The sequence below is a fragment of the Gadus chalcogrammus genome, chromosome 15, assembly GCF_026213295.1.
Source record: "Gadus chalcogrammus isolate NIFS_2021 chromosome 15, NIFS_Gcha_1.0, whole genome shotgun sequence".
NCBI classification, from domain to species: Eukaryota; Metazoa; Chordata; class Actinopteri; order Gadiformes; family Gadidae; genus Gadus; species Gadus chalcogrammus.
Genome location: NC_079426.1, coordinates 15,635,518 through 15,653,752, shown reverse-complemented (window position 1 = coordinate 15,653,752; position 18,235 = coordinate 15,635,518). Strand labels below are relative to the sequence as shown.

The 18,235-nt window shown below is 41.7% G+C and overlaps 1 protein-coding gene across 1 annotated transcript in view; it reads right to left on the bottom strand.

Annotated features, from left to right (window-relative positions):
- Positions 1-11,283: 11,283 nt before the first annotated feature.
- The window catches only part of haao (3-hydroxyanthranilate 3,4-dioxygenase), a 7,252-nt gene continuing 300 nt past the window's right edge, over positions 11,284-18,235 (bottom strand). The window contains exons 2-10 of the mRNA XM_056609504.1: positions 17,957-18,035; positions 15,362-15,445; positions 14,904-15,010; positions 14,584-14,673; positions 14,439-14,482; positions 14,123-14,268; positions 13,864-13,932; positions 13,584-13,666; positions 11,284-13,411 (exon numbers count right to left, since the gene is read on the bottom strand). Of these exons, the coding sequence (XP_056465479.1) occupies positions 13,339-13,411; positions 13,584-13,666; positions 13,864-13,932; positions 14,123-14,268; positions 14,439-14,482; positions 14,584-14,673; positions 14,904-15,010; positions 15,362-15,445; positions 17,957-18,035 (775 nt within the window). The 3' untranslated portion in view covers positions 11,284-13,338. The remainder of the gene's footprint in view (positions 13,412-13,583; positions 13,667-13,863; positions 13,933-14,122; positions 14,269-14,438; positions 14,483-14,583; positions 14,674-14,903; positions 15,011-15,361; positions 15,446-17,956; positions 18,036-18,235) is intronic.

Sequence of the window (18,235 nt, the reverse complement as noted above, 5' to 3'; positions counted from 1 at the left end):
TCTCCATACCAACCAACTCATCTCCATACCAACCAACTCATCTCCATACCAACCAACTCATCTCCATACCAACCAACTCATCTCCATATAGGGTTGCCAACTATCAGAAATTAAAATAAGGGACGCTCACCACGGGCCCGACTCCTGTGGGGCGGGGCACCCGCAGCAGTGGTATGTTTTATTTTGTGCTGGTGTTTTTAGTAAAGGGTTGATCAAGAAAGGAATTAGTCATACTTAAAGCTTGAAATGCTTTATTATCACATAACATTCTCTTATAAAGTGCAGTCAATTAAATCTTGAATGAAATCTCTTTGTGTGGCTTGTGCAGCAATGAACTTTTAAAATATAAACTAAATAAACGGAGAACTTCATGTTACTTTTTAAGTGCATAACTATAGGGACTCTCTTTGAACATTTTTACAAAAAAGAAACAGTACAAATAAACAACAAAAACACTTACAAACTTATGTAAAAAAAGAAAGTGCAAAACATTACTCCTCCCCTCAAAACTGTTACTTCTTTTTCCAGGTGTACTTCTTGTTACTCCTTGCAGCACTGAGTAACTCTTTGTCTTTCAAAGCGCTGTTGTAAAACTCTGAACAGGACTGCTCAAAGTTGAGAGTGATCAGCAGCTCACTTCTCATGAGCTCTGTGGAGCACCTATTCCTGCAGTCACTCCATTTGTTGGCCATTCTGGAGAAGATCCTTTCCACACATCCAGTGGATGCTGGGATGCTCAGGATGTGTCTGGTGATAGACAGCATGTTTGGCAGGTCAGCTACTCGAAAGAGAGCCACCAACCTGGCAGCCACACCTTTGGACTTCCATTCATCTTCAGCATCTTCTTTGAGCTTCTTCAGAATGGGTTTTGCTGTGGAGCATTCATCATAAAGTTCATCCATGTTGACTTTATGGATGACGTTGAGCTTGGTGGTCACCCTCTCAATGTCAGTAAAGGTCATGGTGCCATGGTGCAGAGAGAGAGGTTGCAGTGAGAACAACCAGTAGTCTTCCGAAAAGTTGAACCATTTCTCAACATATGAGAGTGCTGTGTTGAGGAATACAGTAAAATCTGCCCTTGCCATGTCAGCATCAAGTGGACGGAGACGCTGCAGCTTCAATTTAGTTAAGTAGCCATAGAACTGTTAATCTCGTCTCTGTGTGAGCTTTTGCTTGAAGTTTTCCATGATGGAATATAACTCAACACAGGTGGTTTCATCACTCTCCAGCTTCTTTACAACTTCCTCAAAGAGAGAGAGGATATTATTGCAGAAAAGAAGGTAAACCTCCACAATGTCTCCATCTTCCTCAGTTGAGTCCTCACTGAAATTGAACAATGCTCGAAGTTGTTTGGGACACTCCTCCCCCCAGGCTGATGAAGTACGATTTCAGTGCAATCCAGGTTTGCATTAGCCGGGTGATGGCTGGATCAAGGGAGAGCCACCTGGTTGTGACATGTCGCAGAATTTCCTGGAACGCAACATCACAAAACCTACAAAACTCTTTGAGTGATTCTCTTCGTTTGGCAGATGTGGAAAAGAAGGCATAGACCTTCAGCACAACATTTTCCACATCTACAGTGAGCTGGTCAAGAGCATGCTTCACTGTGTTGTGCACAATATGGGCATGGCAGTTTCCTTGCAGCAGATCTTTTTATTACTTCTTCCAGTTGGTGAAGACAGAGTCTTGAATTCCATAATTCACATTTGTGTTGTCTGCAGTGCACTAAATGCTGTCACATGATCCAACGATAAGCCAAATTTGTCAAGCGACTGCTCAATGAGAGCTACAATCCCAGCAGCGGACTCATCTGCATTTTCAATGAAATCCAGCATTTTGTTGGTGACTCCGCATTCTGGACTGAAGTATTGAACAGCAAGGGGGAACATCTTCCTGTTGCCTTTATTTGATGCATCTGTCTGAATGGAAAATGGGAGGGGTTTATCTGATGTTAGGGCCTTGAGAACATCAGCCACTGCCTTTGGAGCAAGGACATCTTTAATCACTGCCTCTGCCTTTGTTCTCCCTATACATTTTTTTTTACAATTTTTGAATCCAGGAGAACTTTTTGATTCAGTTTATGTGCACAGTCAACACTGTTGTAGCTGAGGTTGTGTCTGACTGTGTGGTACACCTGTGTCACCTCAGCTGCGGTAATATAGAGAGGAAGAGTGGGAAGATATTTTGTTGATTAAATTGAACATTTGTCTGCTCCCTGTCTTATGACTTGAAAAGAAGTCAGGTCATCCAAACAGTTAAACCACACTAATAATATAATTGATGTAATGATCACTGAACACTGCATTCCTCAAAAATATAAAAATTGTGACACAGAATACACAGAAAGCTCTACAAACATTTTTAATCTAGGAAATGTATGTATATTAAAGAATAAAGGTTTTCTTTTAACAAATGTATTTTTTTATTTATTAACTGTTAATCCATTAGTATGATTTGTTCTTTAAATGGCCATATATAATATTTATATACTTCTGTATATTAAATAAATGGTCGTTCATTCGACTTTTAAAACTCAACATCCTAAACAATCAATCAAACCACAACAGTTTACTAAAATAGGCTCTGCCCATGCACTGCGATGTTCTGGCAAAAGCACAACCAGATAGGAAATCAATCACAACATAATGTCCCATACCGTATCAACCTCAGGAGATGATTGGGGTATGAAGAACTGTGACACTGACGCTTGGGTCTTCTGTGATCTTTCGTGTCTGCAGTGTTGCTCTCCTGTTGCATGCTGTCTGATGTCAGACAGCCCACCGTGCGCCACTGAAAACACTCGTCGACATATTTTACAACTTGCCTTGTAAACATCTCCATTGACGCTGTCCAGCCAAGGATGTGCGTCTTCCCACTCACGTCCGTACTTCTGCAAGCGTTTACGCTTTTGAGGACGTGGTGGAGTACCGTGTGTAGTGGGCATTTTTAAAAGGCGCGGGTTTTGTGAGCAGCGCCGGTGTGTGGTGTCTGTCGCTAGGCAACCGCGACCACCACACGCATGCGCAGACACACAGATGACCGGAGCGGGTCTTGCGTAGATCCCGCCGCGACAATTTTGCTGACCGTAGTATTCCCTGTGTTTTGTTTTGATCATTATTGTTAGATTTAGTATTTGTGTGTGTGACAGACATGTGTATTGGACATTTATGGAAATACGGAACAAATTGCGTCCCGTATTGGTTCAATACGGGACGCAACATTTAATTGCCAAATAAGGGACGATTCCGTATTTTACGGGACGGTTGGCAACCCTATCTCCATACCAACCAACTCATCTCCATACCAACCAACCATCCCTTTTCCATACCAACCAACTCTTCACAATACCTGGTGCATAGCCTTTAATGCAGGGCAATCTGCCTTCCAATGTCCCTCCTCGTGACAATAGTTACAGCTTCTACTGCTGTCAAAACTGCTCCGTGAGTGAGACTCTGATCTAAGCATGCCAGACTTCCCAGAACGCATCTGGTCAGCCGCCGCAACACCTCGCCTGTTTCCACCCCAGCCAGAATCATTTCGGCCGGGTGTGCGCTCTCTCACATCGCCCTTATGGAGCAGCACGTACTCATCTGCTGACACAGCCGCTTCTGCAGCAGAGGCAACCTTCCGTTCACTAATGTAAGTCGCAATCAAACCAGGTAGCTTAAACTGCTCCAAAATTACTAACTCACACAACTCATCAAAAGTAGATATTTCAAGCGCAGCCAACCAACGTTTAAAATGGGTAGTTAAATCCCGAACAAATTCAACATAGGTCTGGCCACTTTCCCTTTCCCAAACCCGAAAACGTTGGCGATATGCTTCAGGCACAAGCTCATAAGCCTTCAGCACTGCAGATTTTATTTTAACATAACTACCGCTATCAGCCGTGCTCATAGACGAATATGCCCCCTGCGCCTTACCTGTGAGGACGCACTGGAGCAGCAGAGCACAGTCCTCATCAGACCAACCCCTCGCCGCGGAAACACGCTCAAAAAGCACAAAAAATGAGTCAGGATCCCTCTCATTAAACGGTGGCAACAGCCGCAAGTTGTTGATGTCAAAGGGCCGCGCACCGACCCCAGACACCTGCCCCTTCTGACTCTCAGCAGCCAGACGATAACCCTCCCGCTGGCGGATCACCTCTAGCTCCAGTTTTTTTGCTTCCATCTCACATTTAAATCTCTCATGTGCCAACTGCATTGAGAGGAGCTCCTTTTGCTGCTCAAACGTCAGCCCCTGGGTCTGAAAAGGCATGCCTACGGCAGGTGGAGAAGCTGGCACCGGGCCAGACGTAAGGACTCCCAGTTCAATAAGTTTTACCGTCAAAGCCATTTTAATATCTTCTTTACGCTTCCTTTCTATCCCGGCAACACAGTCTCACTCCGAGAACGTCAAATACCGACTGTTGGCAAAGGCCCTTTAGCGTCGGTGACTGACGGGAAAGGTACCCTTTTTATTCGCTCGGTGACGGTAAAGGTACCCTTCGGCGTCTTCTGCATACGGAATGGGGGGTGCCTCACTACGTCTCTAATAGACGATGTGAGCATCTTTCCTATTGGATAGTTTTTTAGGATATTCTTCTGTGAAAATGGCGGACATACTTTTTATCCTGGGTGGAAAATATGATATTTTAGAATAGTTACACCATTAAAAGTGTTTATGTAAACCTTTTTAGCGAGAAATGTGCATTTTACTTTCATAATCGTCGTTCGGCGAATGTGAAGGATGTTTGGTTTGATAGATATGACGAAGAATATTTCATCGGGCGATAATGGCCGGCGTACAGGCATCCCGGGCTCACGAAAATAGGTGACACTGTCACGTTATTTAATCTATTGAAACGTGATCAGGTACACGTATTTTCTAAATGTTCGTGTCAAAAAGCACATTTTTCAAACTCATGCATATCAATTGGAAGTATTTGTCGTGATTTGTCACTAAGCACGACTTCCATCTAAGGTTCTGTCCGGGAGCTTTCTCCCTATTGTCCCTTAAGGAGCTCCGTACAGAACATTTATTGTTAAAAATTGTCTGTGATAACTAAGAATATGACAGCTTTTCCAGTCTCACCAATATGCGCACAGATCGCACGGTTTGACACTTTCAAGATGCGTGCAGTAGCCTACATACGCCAAATGACCATTTCGTGTGCATACGATACGCAAAACCCAGCATTAACTACTGTGGAGGGCGGATACGTCCATTTCGCGTGCATATGTGCATATGATACGAAAAACCCAGCATTAACTGAATGGGAGATGCAATATTTTAGGACAGATTCACCATTTAACGTGTTTCTAATGACATTTCTAGCGAGAAATTTACTTTTCCCTTGAATAATCCTCAGTCAGTGAATGTGTATGATCTTTATTAATCTTTATTATCTGAATGGGAAATGCAGCTCACGTGTTTCCTGCTTTTGTGTTATTAAACCGTTACTTTATGTAACTTTTAATGATATCATCTTGTTAGAAACACGTACGTTTTCGTGAACACTGGATTACGTCGCATTTCAACATAAAATAGCGTGTTATACACACACACACACACACACACACACACTGCATTTCGCTGCCAAATAAATAAATACTAAGGCAGAATAAAGAATAAATTAATTCATTATCATTCAACTTCAACATGCGTTATTACAGTATAGTGGTGGAGGGATGACGTGTGTTGGCCAACCCGGAAGTGAGCGTCGCCCTGGGTTCCCTTGACAAAAAGCCAACGGGTTTTTCCATTTGATTTTGGATTATTGCAGAAAAATTAGCATCTTTGAAGCACCTCCTCAAAAACTGAAAATAAATAAAAATAACTGTGCTCCAAAGAAAGAAATGTAAACCAATGCATTCCGAATGGGAGTGTTTCTCCGATTTTTCCATGCTACACAGAACGAAATGTAAACCCATGCAAATAAAGACTTCATGGTCATAATCATTTAAATATCATTAATCTCCTGAGGGTGGTATTCTATTTTTTTCAACGGGGCTGAATCCAGTCACTTGACCGTCATGGTTGCTATGGTGGTTGCTATCCACCAGCCCCTCTAATCCTTACATGGCTCTAAAAACCACGCGGCAAATGAGCTGCCGTAATTTGTGTTGTTTTTGTCGTAAACTAGTGTCCGATGGTTAAAAAATAGACGGATATTCCAAGGTATCCTTAAAAGGCAGCTTGGATGTTTTTATTTTCTGCAGTTTAGACTTTTTCTATAACCTATTTTTGAAAGCAAAACACCAAGCTCATTGATTTAACGAGGCAGGGTTATTTGAAACAATTTATTAAATAAATATTTATGAGAGGTCATTCCTTCTCCTGAGTTTTCTTCCTATTTATGTCTAGTGTACAACCCTACTGTCCACAAGCATCACCCCCCCCCCTCCCCATATGGATTTGGAGAATTGTTGCCACGTCCCAGTGGTGGAGGTATCATATATATGAAAGAGGGCATTCAATTATACTACAATGATCAATTAGGAGGCCGAAGCCCTAAAGGAAGTGATGCAATAGGTGACTGGGTCGACGACATTTAAGTAAGCTTTACTTTGAGGTCTCTTATATATCAAAGGGGGTCTCAAAGGACGCATACGCTTCAACCTGTGGCTCCGGTCCTACAGGAAATGACTCAGCAAGTGCTCCATCTCGTTGCACCTGCACCCAGCGGCTCGCTTGCAAGATTTTGGCCTGAAGTTATTCCCAGACCTACACCGTAGCCATCCAACCTGCATATCTGAGAATCAGGCCTCTCTTTAATAATGACAAAATGTATGAGAGAAATACACATTAACTTTTGACTCATAAGCGGCGTGGTGCCGGCTCCTTTTGACCTTTTGACCCCAGACTTCTGGGGGAATAGCTGAATCAATTCATTAGTCAATCAAAAGCATGTAAAGAGGGAGAACAAGGTGTCCTTCAACATCTACGCTTCCAGGCGATTGCAACGGTGCCACACATGAGCATATTCGAACATGTTTAATGGAAGTAATTAGCTGTCGAAATTGGAGGCCTTAATCAATAATGAGCAGCTATTGATTTGCTTCCCGATAGAAATTTGTGACAAATGACATGTTATTTAGCCTCTACACGTTGAGTTGAGTCCAATGACACCAAGCATGACACTCTAGAAAATGGTAACATGTATTTTACATGGTACACCTAGGTCTAGGACATGATCTCGGTGTAGCAAGAGGGCGAGCTTGATCTCATTGGACTCAGCTTAACGTGTAGATGCTAAATAACATGTAATTTGTCAAAAATCTCCATCGGGAAGCAAATCTATAGCTGGTCATTATTGATAAAGGCCTCCAAAATCGACAGCTAATTACTACCCCGAAACATATTCAAATATGATCATGTGTGGCACTGTTGCAATCGCCTCAAAACGTAGATGTCAAAGGACACCTTGTTTGCCCCGTTACGTAACCGGGAAGATATTTTCATACTTCTAATGAATTGATTCATATTTTAAGGTTCTCGGAGTGAGACTTTAAGCGGCTGCAGCAGAAGTGTTGAGACGAAAGATGATATCAAGACATTTATAGAATATTCACATTCACATTATGATTCTTCGTCATAACATCCGACCAAACATCCTTTACAGTCACCAAGCGAGGATTATGAAAGTCCAGGCCCCCCCTTCCGGCACTCAAGGTCCGACTGGGCCAAGTTTAGGGCAGGAAGGGCCCCCCATTCCGGCCCTCGGGGTCCGACCGGGCCAAGTTTCGGTGCGGGGATCCCAGTTAGGCCTTAGAATAAGGTATTCAAATTTCAGGGCGGTAGGACCTTCCTATCTCAAAAACTGTTTTTCCACCACATTCTGAACCATTAGGTCTTGCAGGTAACACATCTGAGGGGCTTTGTCCAAATTACAGTCCATTTGGGAAAACTTTTTTTCTCTAAGGGCTAGAACTCCAAATCTCGGATATGTCGTTCTCGGTGCCCCGGGAAATGTGTGTAAACATTTTAGCATCCCTAGCTATCTCGAAAAGGCCGGAAAAGGGGCGTGACCTCCCACAGTACGGTAAATGTACATAAGACAGAGGTTAGTTTCTAGTCCCTATTTTTTGTGGGATGGAGGTGTACATTTGTGGCTTAAGGTGTGTAGTCACAGCTGGCCTGTGGCCACGTTTTTGAAGTCTGGGGTCAAAAGGTCAAAAGGAGCCGGCACCACGCCGCTTATGAGATAACAAAAAGTGAATGTGTATTTCTCTAATAGCTTTTTGTCATTATTAAAGAGAAGCCTGATTCTAAGATATGCGTGTTGGATGGCTAGGGTGTAGGTCTGGGAAGAACTTCAGGCCAAAATCTTGCAAGCGAGCCGCTGGGTGCAGGTGCAACGAGATGGAGCACTTGCTGAGTCATTTCCTGTAGGGCTGGAGCCACAGGTTGAAGCGTATGCGTCCTTTGAGACCCCCTTTGATATATATAAGAGACCTCAAAGTAAAGCATACTTAAATGTTGTCGACCCAGTCACCTATTGCATCACTTCCTTTAGGGCTTCGGCCTAAAGGACAAAGCCCCTCAGATGTGTTACCTGCAAGACCTAATGGTTCAGAATGTGGTGGAAAAACAGTTTTTGAGATAGGAAGGTCCTACCGCCCTGAAATTTGAATACCTTATTCTAAGGCCTAACTGGGATCCCCGCACCGAAACTTGGCCCGGTCGGACCCCGAGGGCCGGAATGGGGGGCCCTTCCTGCCCTAAACTTGGCCCAGTCGGACCTTGAGTGCCGGAAGGGGGGGCCTGGACTTTCATAATCCTCGCTTGGTGACTGTAAAGGATGTTTGGTCGGATGTTATGACGAAGAATCATAATGTGAATGTGAATATTCTATAAATGTCTTGATATCATCTTTCGTCTCAACACTTCTGCTGCAGCCGCTTAAAGTCTCACTCCGAGAACCTTAAAATATGAATCAATTCATTAGAAGTATGAAAATATCTTCCCGGTTACGTAACGGGGCAAACAAGGTGTCCTTTGACATCTACGTTTTGAGGCGATTGCAACAGTGCCACACATGATCATATTTGAATATGTTTCGGGGTAGTAATTAGCTGTCGATTTTGGAGGCCTTTATCAATAATGACCAGCTATAGATTTGCTTCCCGATGGAGATTTTTGACAAATTACATGTTATTTAGCATCTACACGTTAAGCTGAGTCCAATGAGATCAAGCTCGCCCTCTTGCTACACCGAGATCATGTCCTAGACCTAGGTGTACCATGTAAAATACATGTTACCATTTTCTAGAGTGTCATGCTTGGTGTCATTGGACTCAACTCAACGTGTAGAGGCTAAATAACATGTCATTTGTCACAAATTTCTATCGGGAAGCAAATCAATAGCTGCTCATTATTGATTAAGGCCTCCAATTTCGACAGCTAATTACTTCCATTAAACATGTTCGAATATGCTCATGTGTGGCACCGTTGCAATCGCCTGGAAGCGTAGATGTTGAAGGACACCTTGTTCTCCCTCTTTACATGCTTTTGATTGACTAATGAATTGATTCAGCTATTCCCCCAGAAGTCTGGGGTCAAAAGGTCAAAAGGAGCCGGCACCACGCCGCTTATGAGTCAAAAGTTAATGTGTATTTCTCTCATACATTTTGTCATTATTAAAGAGAGGCCTGATTCTCAGATATGCAGGTTGGATGGCTACGGTGTAGGTCTGGGAATAACTTCAGGCCAAAATCTTGCAAGCGAGCCGCTGGGTGCAGGTGCAACGAGATGGAGCACTTGCTGAGTCATTTCCTGTAGGACCGGAGCCACAGGTTGAAGCGTATGCGTCCTTTGAGACCCCCTTTGATATATAAGAGACCTCAAAGTAAAGCTTACTTAAATGTCGTCGACCCAGTCACCTATTGCATCACTTCCTTTAGGGCTTCGGCCTCCTAATTGATCATTGTAGTATAATTGAATGCCCTCTTTCATATATATGATACCTCCACCACTGGGACGTGGCAACAATTCTCCAAATCCATATGGGGAGGGGGGGGGGTGATGCTTGTGGACAGTAGGGTTGTACACTAGACATAAATAGGAAGAAAACTCAGGAGAAGGAATGACCTCTCATAAATATTTATTTAATAAATTGTTTCAAATAACCCTGCCTCGTTAAATCAATGAGCTTGGTGTTTTGCTTTCAAAAATAGGTTATAGAAAAAGTCTAAACTGCAGAAAATAAAAACATCCAAGCTGCCTTTTAAGGATACCTTGGAATATCCGTCTATTTTTTAACCATCGGACACTAGTTTACGACAAAAACAACACAAATTACGGCAGCTCATTTGCCGCGTGGTTTTTAGAGCCATGTAAGGATTAGAGGGGCTGGTGGATAGCAACCACCATAGCAACCATGACGGTCAAGTGACTGGATTCAGCCCCGTTGAAAAAAATAGAATACCACCCTCAGGAGATTAATGATATTTAAATGATTATGACCATGAAGTCTTTATTTGCATGGGTTTACATTTCGTTCTGTGTAGCATGGAAAAATCGGAGAAACACTCCCATTCGGAATGCATTGGTTTACATTTCTTTCTTTGGAGCACAGTTATTTTTATTTATTTTCAGTTTTTGAGGAGGTGCTTCAAAGATGCTAATTTTTCTGCAATAATCCAAAATCAAATGGAAAAACCCGTTGGCTTTTTGTCAAGGGAACCCAGGGCGACGCTCACTTCCGGGTTGGCCAACACACGTCATCCCTCCACCACTATACTGTAATAACGCATGTTGAAGTTGAATGATAATGAATTAATTTATTCTTTATTCTGCCTTAGTATTTATTTATTTGGCAGCGAAATGCAGTGTGTGTGTGTGTGTGTGTGTGTGTATAACACGCTATTTTATGTTGAAATGCGACGTAATCCAGTGTTCACGAAAACGTACGTGTTTCTAACAAGATGATATCATTAAAAGTTACATAAAGTAACGGTTTAATAACACAAAAGCAGGAAACACGTGAGCTGCATTTCCCATTCAGATAATAAAGATTAATAAAGATCATACACATTCACTGACTGAGGATTATTCAAGGGAAAAGTACATTTCTCGCTAGAAATGTCATTAGAAACACGTTAAATGGTGAATCTGTCCTAAAATATTGCATCTCCCATTCAGTTAATGCTGGGTTTTTCGTATCATATGCACATATGCACGCGAAATGGACGTATCCGCCCTCCACAGTAGTTAATGCTGGGTTTTGCGTATCGTATGCACACGAAATGGTCATTTGGCGTATGTAGGCTACTGCACGCATCTTGAAAGTGTCAAACCGTGCGATCTGTGCGCATATTGGTGAGACTGGAAAAGCTGTCATATTCTTAGTTATCACAGACAATTTTTAACAATAAATGTTCTGTACGGAGCTCCTTAAGGGACAATAGGGAGAAAGCTCCCGGACAGAACCTTAGATGGAAGTCGTGCTTAGTGACAAATCACGACAAATACTTCCAATTGATATGCATGAGTTTGAAAAATGTGCTTTTTGACACGAACATTTAGAAAATACGTGTACCTGATCACGTTTCAATAGATTAAATAACGTGACAGTGTCACCTATTTTCGTGAGCCCGGGATGCCTGTACGCCGGCCATTATCGCCCGATGAAATATTCTTCGTCATATCTATCAAACCAAACATCCTTCACATTCGCCGAACGACGATTATGAAAGTAAAATGCACATTTCTCGCTAAAAAGGTTTACATAAACACTTTTAATGGTGTAACTATTCTAAAATATCATATTTTCCACCCAGGATAAAAAGTATGTCCGCCATTTTCACAGAAGAATATCCTAAAAAACTATCCAATAGGAAAGATGCTCACATCGTCTATTAGAGACGTAGTGAGGCACCCCCCATTCCGTATGCAGAAGACGCCGAAGGGTACCTTTACCGTCACCGAGCGAATAAAAAGGGTACCTTTCCCGTCAGTCACCGACGCTAAAGGGCCTTTGCCAACAGTCGGTATTTGACGTTCTCGGAGTGAGACTGTGTTGTCTCACTAAGCATGATAAGCCCAGAGTCGCCATTACCAATTTCTTTTTTATTCTTAATTTTCAATGTGTGCCTGAGTACATTCTCCTTCAAACCTAAACATAGTTTATATTCTGACCTTATGGCACTTACTGCAGTAGTTTAAATACTGAATACGTTGTTTTTCTATAATACACTTGTTCTTACTAATGATAGTTTGATTACAGTGTTTTCGCTGTACACATGATTTCTCTCTTTGCTGTGCAGGATTAATGTTGCAATTGCGGAACCTCAAAACCCATCTCTTTAAAAGAGCATTTAGCTAAACTTTCTTTGAGGTTCCCCCTTTTTAATAGTTTTTTTGGTATTTTTTTTCTCTGAAGCACTTTGAGATTCTTGAATATAAAGTGCATTATAAATAAGATTTATTATTATTATTATTATTATTATTATTGCTTATAACATGATTGTTTGACTCCAGTATTTAAATATTCATGTTCAATTCGTTGAATGTTTTGATGCAGTACAATTTACATCACATGATTGGTTAACTGCAGTTGTTAAAATTAATATTCAGTGCTGTGAATGTTTTAATGCAGACAGTTGGTTGCTTCAGTCAAGTAAAGTTAAGTGAATAGTAAATCGCAATATTAATATTAATGCCTTCTGTGTAAACTCTATGTAGTTATAGGCCTATGCACTTTATTTTAATTCTGGTGGTACTTGGAGAGCCAAATCATTTCTAAGGTGGTACTCATGGTAAAAAGTTTGAGAACCACTGCTCTAGTTCATTCCACCAGCTGTCGACGTTACCGATTACCTATACGGTCGTCATGTAGCCGCCTAGCCGATTACGTCTGCCCGGCAGAATTAGTTTATCGAGTCCCATTATGCTTGACACCCACATTGCTGCTCACAGCTATATTTCAAGATTAAAACTTTGTATACAAACTTAAGTGGATGTGGTGAAAATAAAATAGAGGGACCTCTACTAGAAAGGGAAGTAGGTGTCTTTTCAGTTGTAACCAATTTCATTATACCGAACCTAATTATAACTAACCCTTTATATAATGACAATGAGAACAAAGTTGGAAGGCTACAAAGTAAGTAATACAAATCAATTGCAATTCCCCTTGGAGTACTAACACTTCTAAAGAAGTGTATAATTAACTTTTAATAATACTTCATAGAGTTTGCTCTTCAACTTGGTACAGAAGTTGAATAGTTAAGGCAGAATATACCGCAGTTCAAGGCACTGGAATCCATCCTAAAAGTCAAGCAGTGAAATGATTGGACCATAACGTATAGACTTGGATATGTGTTCTTGAGTGTATGTTTGTGAAAGAAGAGCATCTGATCAATGTATTTTCCTCTCTGGGTTCTGAACCACGAACAAGGCCACAGTACCATTTTCCCTCAGCCATTGATACCTACAGCAGAAAAAAAAGACACAGTTAGAAATATTTCATAAATCTCGATAAAAGATTATTAGCGCATCCTTCATGATTTCAGTACTAAAAGCACACAGACACAGAAACATGAGTGCGTGCACGCACACACCAGCCAACACACACACACGCATATATTTCATGTCCCACTCACTGGCTCTGCGCCAGAATAAGTAAACTGTCTCCAGAAGAAAGAGAAAATTCCTGATCGTCTATAGTTACTGTTGACGAGCCCTCCTGGGAAGAAACACACACAGAAGAGAAAGAGAAAGAGAGAGAAAAATTAACAAAGAAAGACAAAAGGGTTTACAGTTTGGGTCTTGCATAGACTGGTCATTGCTATATCCCTCTGGGATAAAACAACAGCGGCAAGCATGGTTGTTATCGGTGACCTTATACAGCAAGAGACGGAAACATGGATGTGATTCACGCACCTGCTGCCAAATCCAAGCATCATTTTGTTTCGTACACAGTTCTGTCTGCCCGGCTCCATACAGAATCACCTGCGGGGAACGTAGTTAAAAGCATTTATACTGAGAACTTGGGGGGACTCGCTGGTAGTGGGTGAGGAAGATCCTGAGGAAGATCCTGATGATTGTTTTCTTAGGCTGGCTTTGTGAGGTTAATAAAGAGATGTATGAATGTATGAATCAAATTATAGAAAACAGAAGGGTTTAGTTGACCATGGTTGACCTCAGTCTCGAACTGCGCTCCGAACACGTCTATGTGGCCCCCGGCGGCCAGGGGGCCCCTCTGTTTATCAAGCCAGTCCTTGAAGCAGAATGGGGACATCACGTTCATGGTGTTCATGGGGAACGGAGGCTGCCGGAAGATTTCGTCTGATCGGCCACACACACAAACACACATTCACAATCACACACACACACATACACACAAATACACACGCGCACACACACATGCAAACAACAATTGTGATACAATGGAGCCTCTTTTGGATCAAGCGCAGATATAAGAGCAGATTAATATGATCAAATTTCAACTAACTCACTTGGATCAGGTTTTCCTGTTTTGTGCTGATTCGTGGCAAAGAACCTGAGGGAGTCAGGTACTATGTTAGATAGGTGCACTTTCTCTTTGTTCTTAGGGATACTGTCAAAAACAAGGTGCACAGTCTAAATTTAAATTGGCCTTACTCCTTTATTATAGGCACCAGTTGCGTTCCTAGGTTCTGACAGAAGAACCACCTCTCAAACAGAATTTCTGTTGAATTGTCAACATAGTACCTGAAACCACAAAATATGTCGTAACCACTTTAAATTCAAACATTCTAGTCATATTTGATGAAATACTAGTGAATGTGATATTGGATATCATATTTGACAGGTCAATTGGCAAACATATCGTAATAGTGATATTATTATGACATTTTGCTATTGTTATTGTTGCTAAAAGATAGCAAATGCATGGTATTACCCAGTCTCAGATAGGGTCATGGTCTTTGCAGGTGGCTCACCTCAGGCAGTCCGTCTCAGTGGGTAGCCGCATCCTCTCCACCACCAGTCCTACAGTGTTGGCTTCTCTTTGGGGGGAATGGGGGATACGGGCCGGCAGCAGGAACATCTAAATATGGGCATAAGAACAGCCCAGCAATCGATTGGATGCCGGTACTAATTTGCTGAAGGGAATCATGGAATATTTAATTTTTAGGTTGTAAATGCGATAGTGTTTAGACTAAACTCTAAAAATGGAGCTCTTAATGTCATCATAATATTGTTCGGAAACTTTTTGATTGAAGATTTAATTTGCGATGCATAATCAGGAGTAACACCGAAACCGAATCACACATGCATACACGCACGCACCCAACCACAAATGCACAACAGCCAACTAACCAAGCACTCTCCCAACCACAAAAGCACAAACCCAACCACACGTGCACGCACCCAACCACACATGCATGCACACACTCACCTCTCCTTCTTTGATGTGCACATCCTTGTGTTTTCCATTTTCAACTACCTTCAGACACATATCTCCTTTCAGCTGGTAGAAGATCTGGTAAGACAGAAATAAGATGTGATAAGAGACCAGCGACCAAAATTCTTCTGCCTATTTTGGTTGAGACAAACAAGCTATTGTTTGAGGGTCATTAATGTTGTTCAGATTTGTGCAGTGATATTGAACCCCTCTAGTGATTAGTGCATAAATATCTTGAGTAAATTCTTAAACCAACCATCTTAATGAGAGAAGAACTATCGGTCGGTAAAGAAAATCAACTGAATTGATATTATATTGTCAAGTGTCATCAACACATCAATGAATATTATGTCAGTGTGCCGGTGAAATATTTCAGAATTGCCGGTGTTTATTAACTGGATTGAAGTGGCCATTATATATTTATACGATAACTATCAGAACAAAATCTGAGGCATATTGTCCCACACTGATAGTAACTTATGCTTATTATATTATAGGCCTACAATATGTGTGTACTTTACGTGTACAGTGTATATATATAACCCTATATATACTTTTATATCATATTTAGTTACTTAATGACTTAAATAAAATCAAAAAACAATCAACAACTTAATATCTATACTAAATGACGAAATAACGACAAAATAATATTAGTTCTTATCACAGGTATCTAATGTTTTGAGATGCATTTTCCTGTCTACCTAGATGTCCATTAAAGTCATCCACAGTCATGATACTTTGGGCCCATCAGATTATAAGGAATGCTCGAGGGGACTGTTTGAACAGACTTAAAGCTATACTGTACGATGTGAGAGAGCTAGCATGATTTGAAATTAGCTTCTCTTCGGACTTCCGTTTAACTCCTCCCCCACCCTTCAGGACTCCCTGCCCCCACCCCTCGACACAGAGCCGTGCACGAGCGCTGCTGCTGCTTACGGGTTACTTCAACGGCAACCATTGCGTCACTTTTCAGGCCATTCAACTCCCTCAGCTGTCGCCATCGCTGAAAAGCTAATCCAATATTTATTCTCGTTTTTCCTCGAGCAGTCTCCAACTTCTTTTTTGTTGCTGCCTTTTCAGTTTCTGTCTTTCTTTTTCTTGCCTTTTTAAAAGGATGAACCGGGGCAAGTAACGGTGGCAGTGGTAACTTCAGTTGTTTCTCTTCCATTGTGTAAACGTTGTAGGCTCACTAGTCCACTGTCATGAACTACTATGACAACAACGCTTTCTTTGCCCTCCGTGAACGCGCTCAGGCCGGCTCAGGCTCGTACACAGAGGGGAGAGAACGCGCAGGCTTGTGATTGGTTCTTTAGATTCGGGTACAGTGTCTCCGATTGGTAAGCATTTTAACAGGTTTATAGCAGATACAGAATTCGTTTTTTTTTTCGCTTCTTTTTCATTGCCCATAAGTTATTTATTGCTGTCAGGATGTAAAAAACAATTTCAACAACATATTAAAAAGTGCATATTACTGGATCCCGTACAATATGCCTTTAAAGCTATACTGTACGATGTGAGAGAGCTAGCATGATTTGAAATTAGCTTCTCTTCGGAGTTCCGTTTAACTCCTCCCCCACCCTTCAGGACTCCCTGCCCCCACCCCTCGACACAGAGCCGTGCACGAGCGCTGCTGCTGCTTACGGGTTACTTCAACGGCAACCATTGCATCACTTTTCAGGCCATTCAACTCCCTCAGCTGTCGCCATCGCTGAAAAGCTAATCCAATATTTATTCTCGTTTTTCCTCGAGCAGTCTCCGACTTCTTTTTTGTTGCTGCCTTTTCAGTTTCTGTCTTTCTTTTTCTTGCCTTTTTAAAAGGATGAACCGGGGCAAGTAACGGTGGCAGTGGTAACTTCAGTTGTTTCTCTTCCATTGTGTAAACGTTGTAGGCTCACTAGTCCACTGTCATGAACTACTATGACAACAACGCTTTCTTTGCCCTCCGTGAACGCGCTCAGGCCGGCTCAGGCTCGTACACAGAGGGGAGAGAACGCGCAGGCTTGTGATTGGTTCTTTAGATTCGGGTACAGTGTCTCCGATTGGTAAGCATTTTTAACAGGTTTATAGCAGATACAGAATTTGTTTTTTTTTCGCTTCTTTTTCATTGCCCATAAGTTATTTATTTGCTGTCAGGATGTAAAAACCAATTTCAACAACATATTAAAAAGTGCATATTACTGGATCCCGTACAATATGCCTTTAAGTCAATATTTGCAACATTCTGTTTCAGGGAAATCGTGAGATTTTTAATTGATTGAATACAGAAAGAACTGAGAAAAAAACAAGCATTTCAGTTCCAGGAAATGTTTGATTATTCAAAACTCTCCTGACCATAACCTCATTATCTTATATTATAGTATGAACTGTTTACTGTACATTTACTGTACATTGGTACTATATTGTATTTCAGACAATTATATTATATATTTAAATGGTCAGACTTTTCATATCCCTTTTTATTTTATCTTTAGTTGGATCTTGTTTTAGAATGTTCTATGCTAATAACGCCCTCTGAATTGGGTGAGCGCCTTGACTGAGCTGAGAGGGTCTCTTGCGGAGGGGGGTTCTCGGGGCCCTTTCTCTCACCTCTTCTCCTTCCTCGATGTGATAGTCTTTTCTTGTGTTGGGTCCTCCAACGAACATGACGTTCAGCTGCTGTTGGTGCCTGGGGCACAGAGAGTTGAAATCATTACAATAAACATTGAACGCAACCGTTGTACGCCGCTGTTAATTATTAGCGTTGAGATACAACATTGACATGTTTCAACAGAACAAAAAGTAAGCTAGGCCTAGAAGCCAACTTTTATTTTCATAAAATGATGGAGAAAGTGCCAGAAATTACATGTCATTGGATGTGTTACGTGC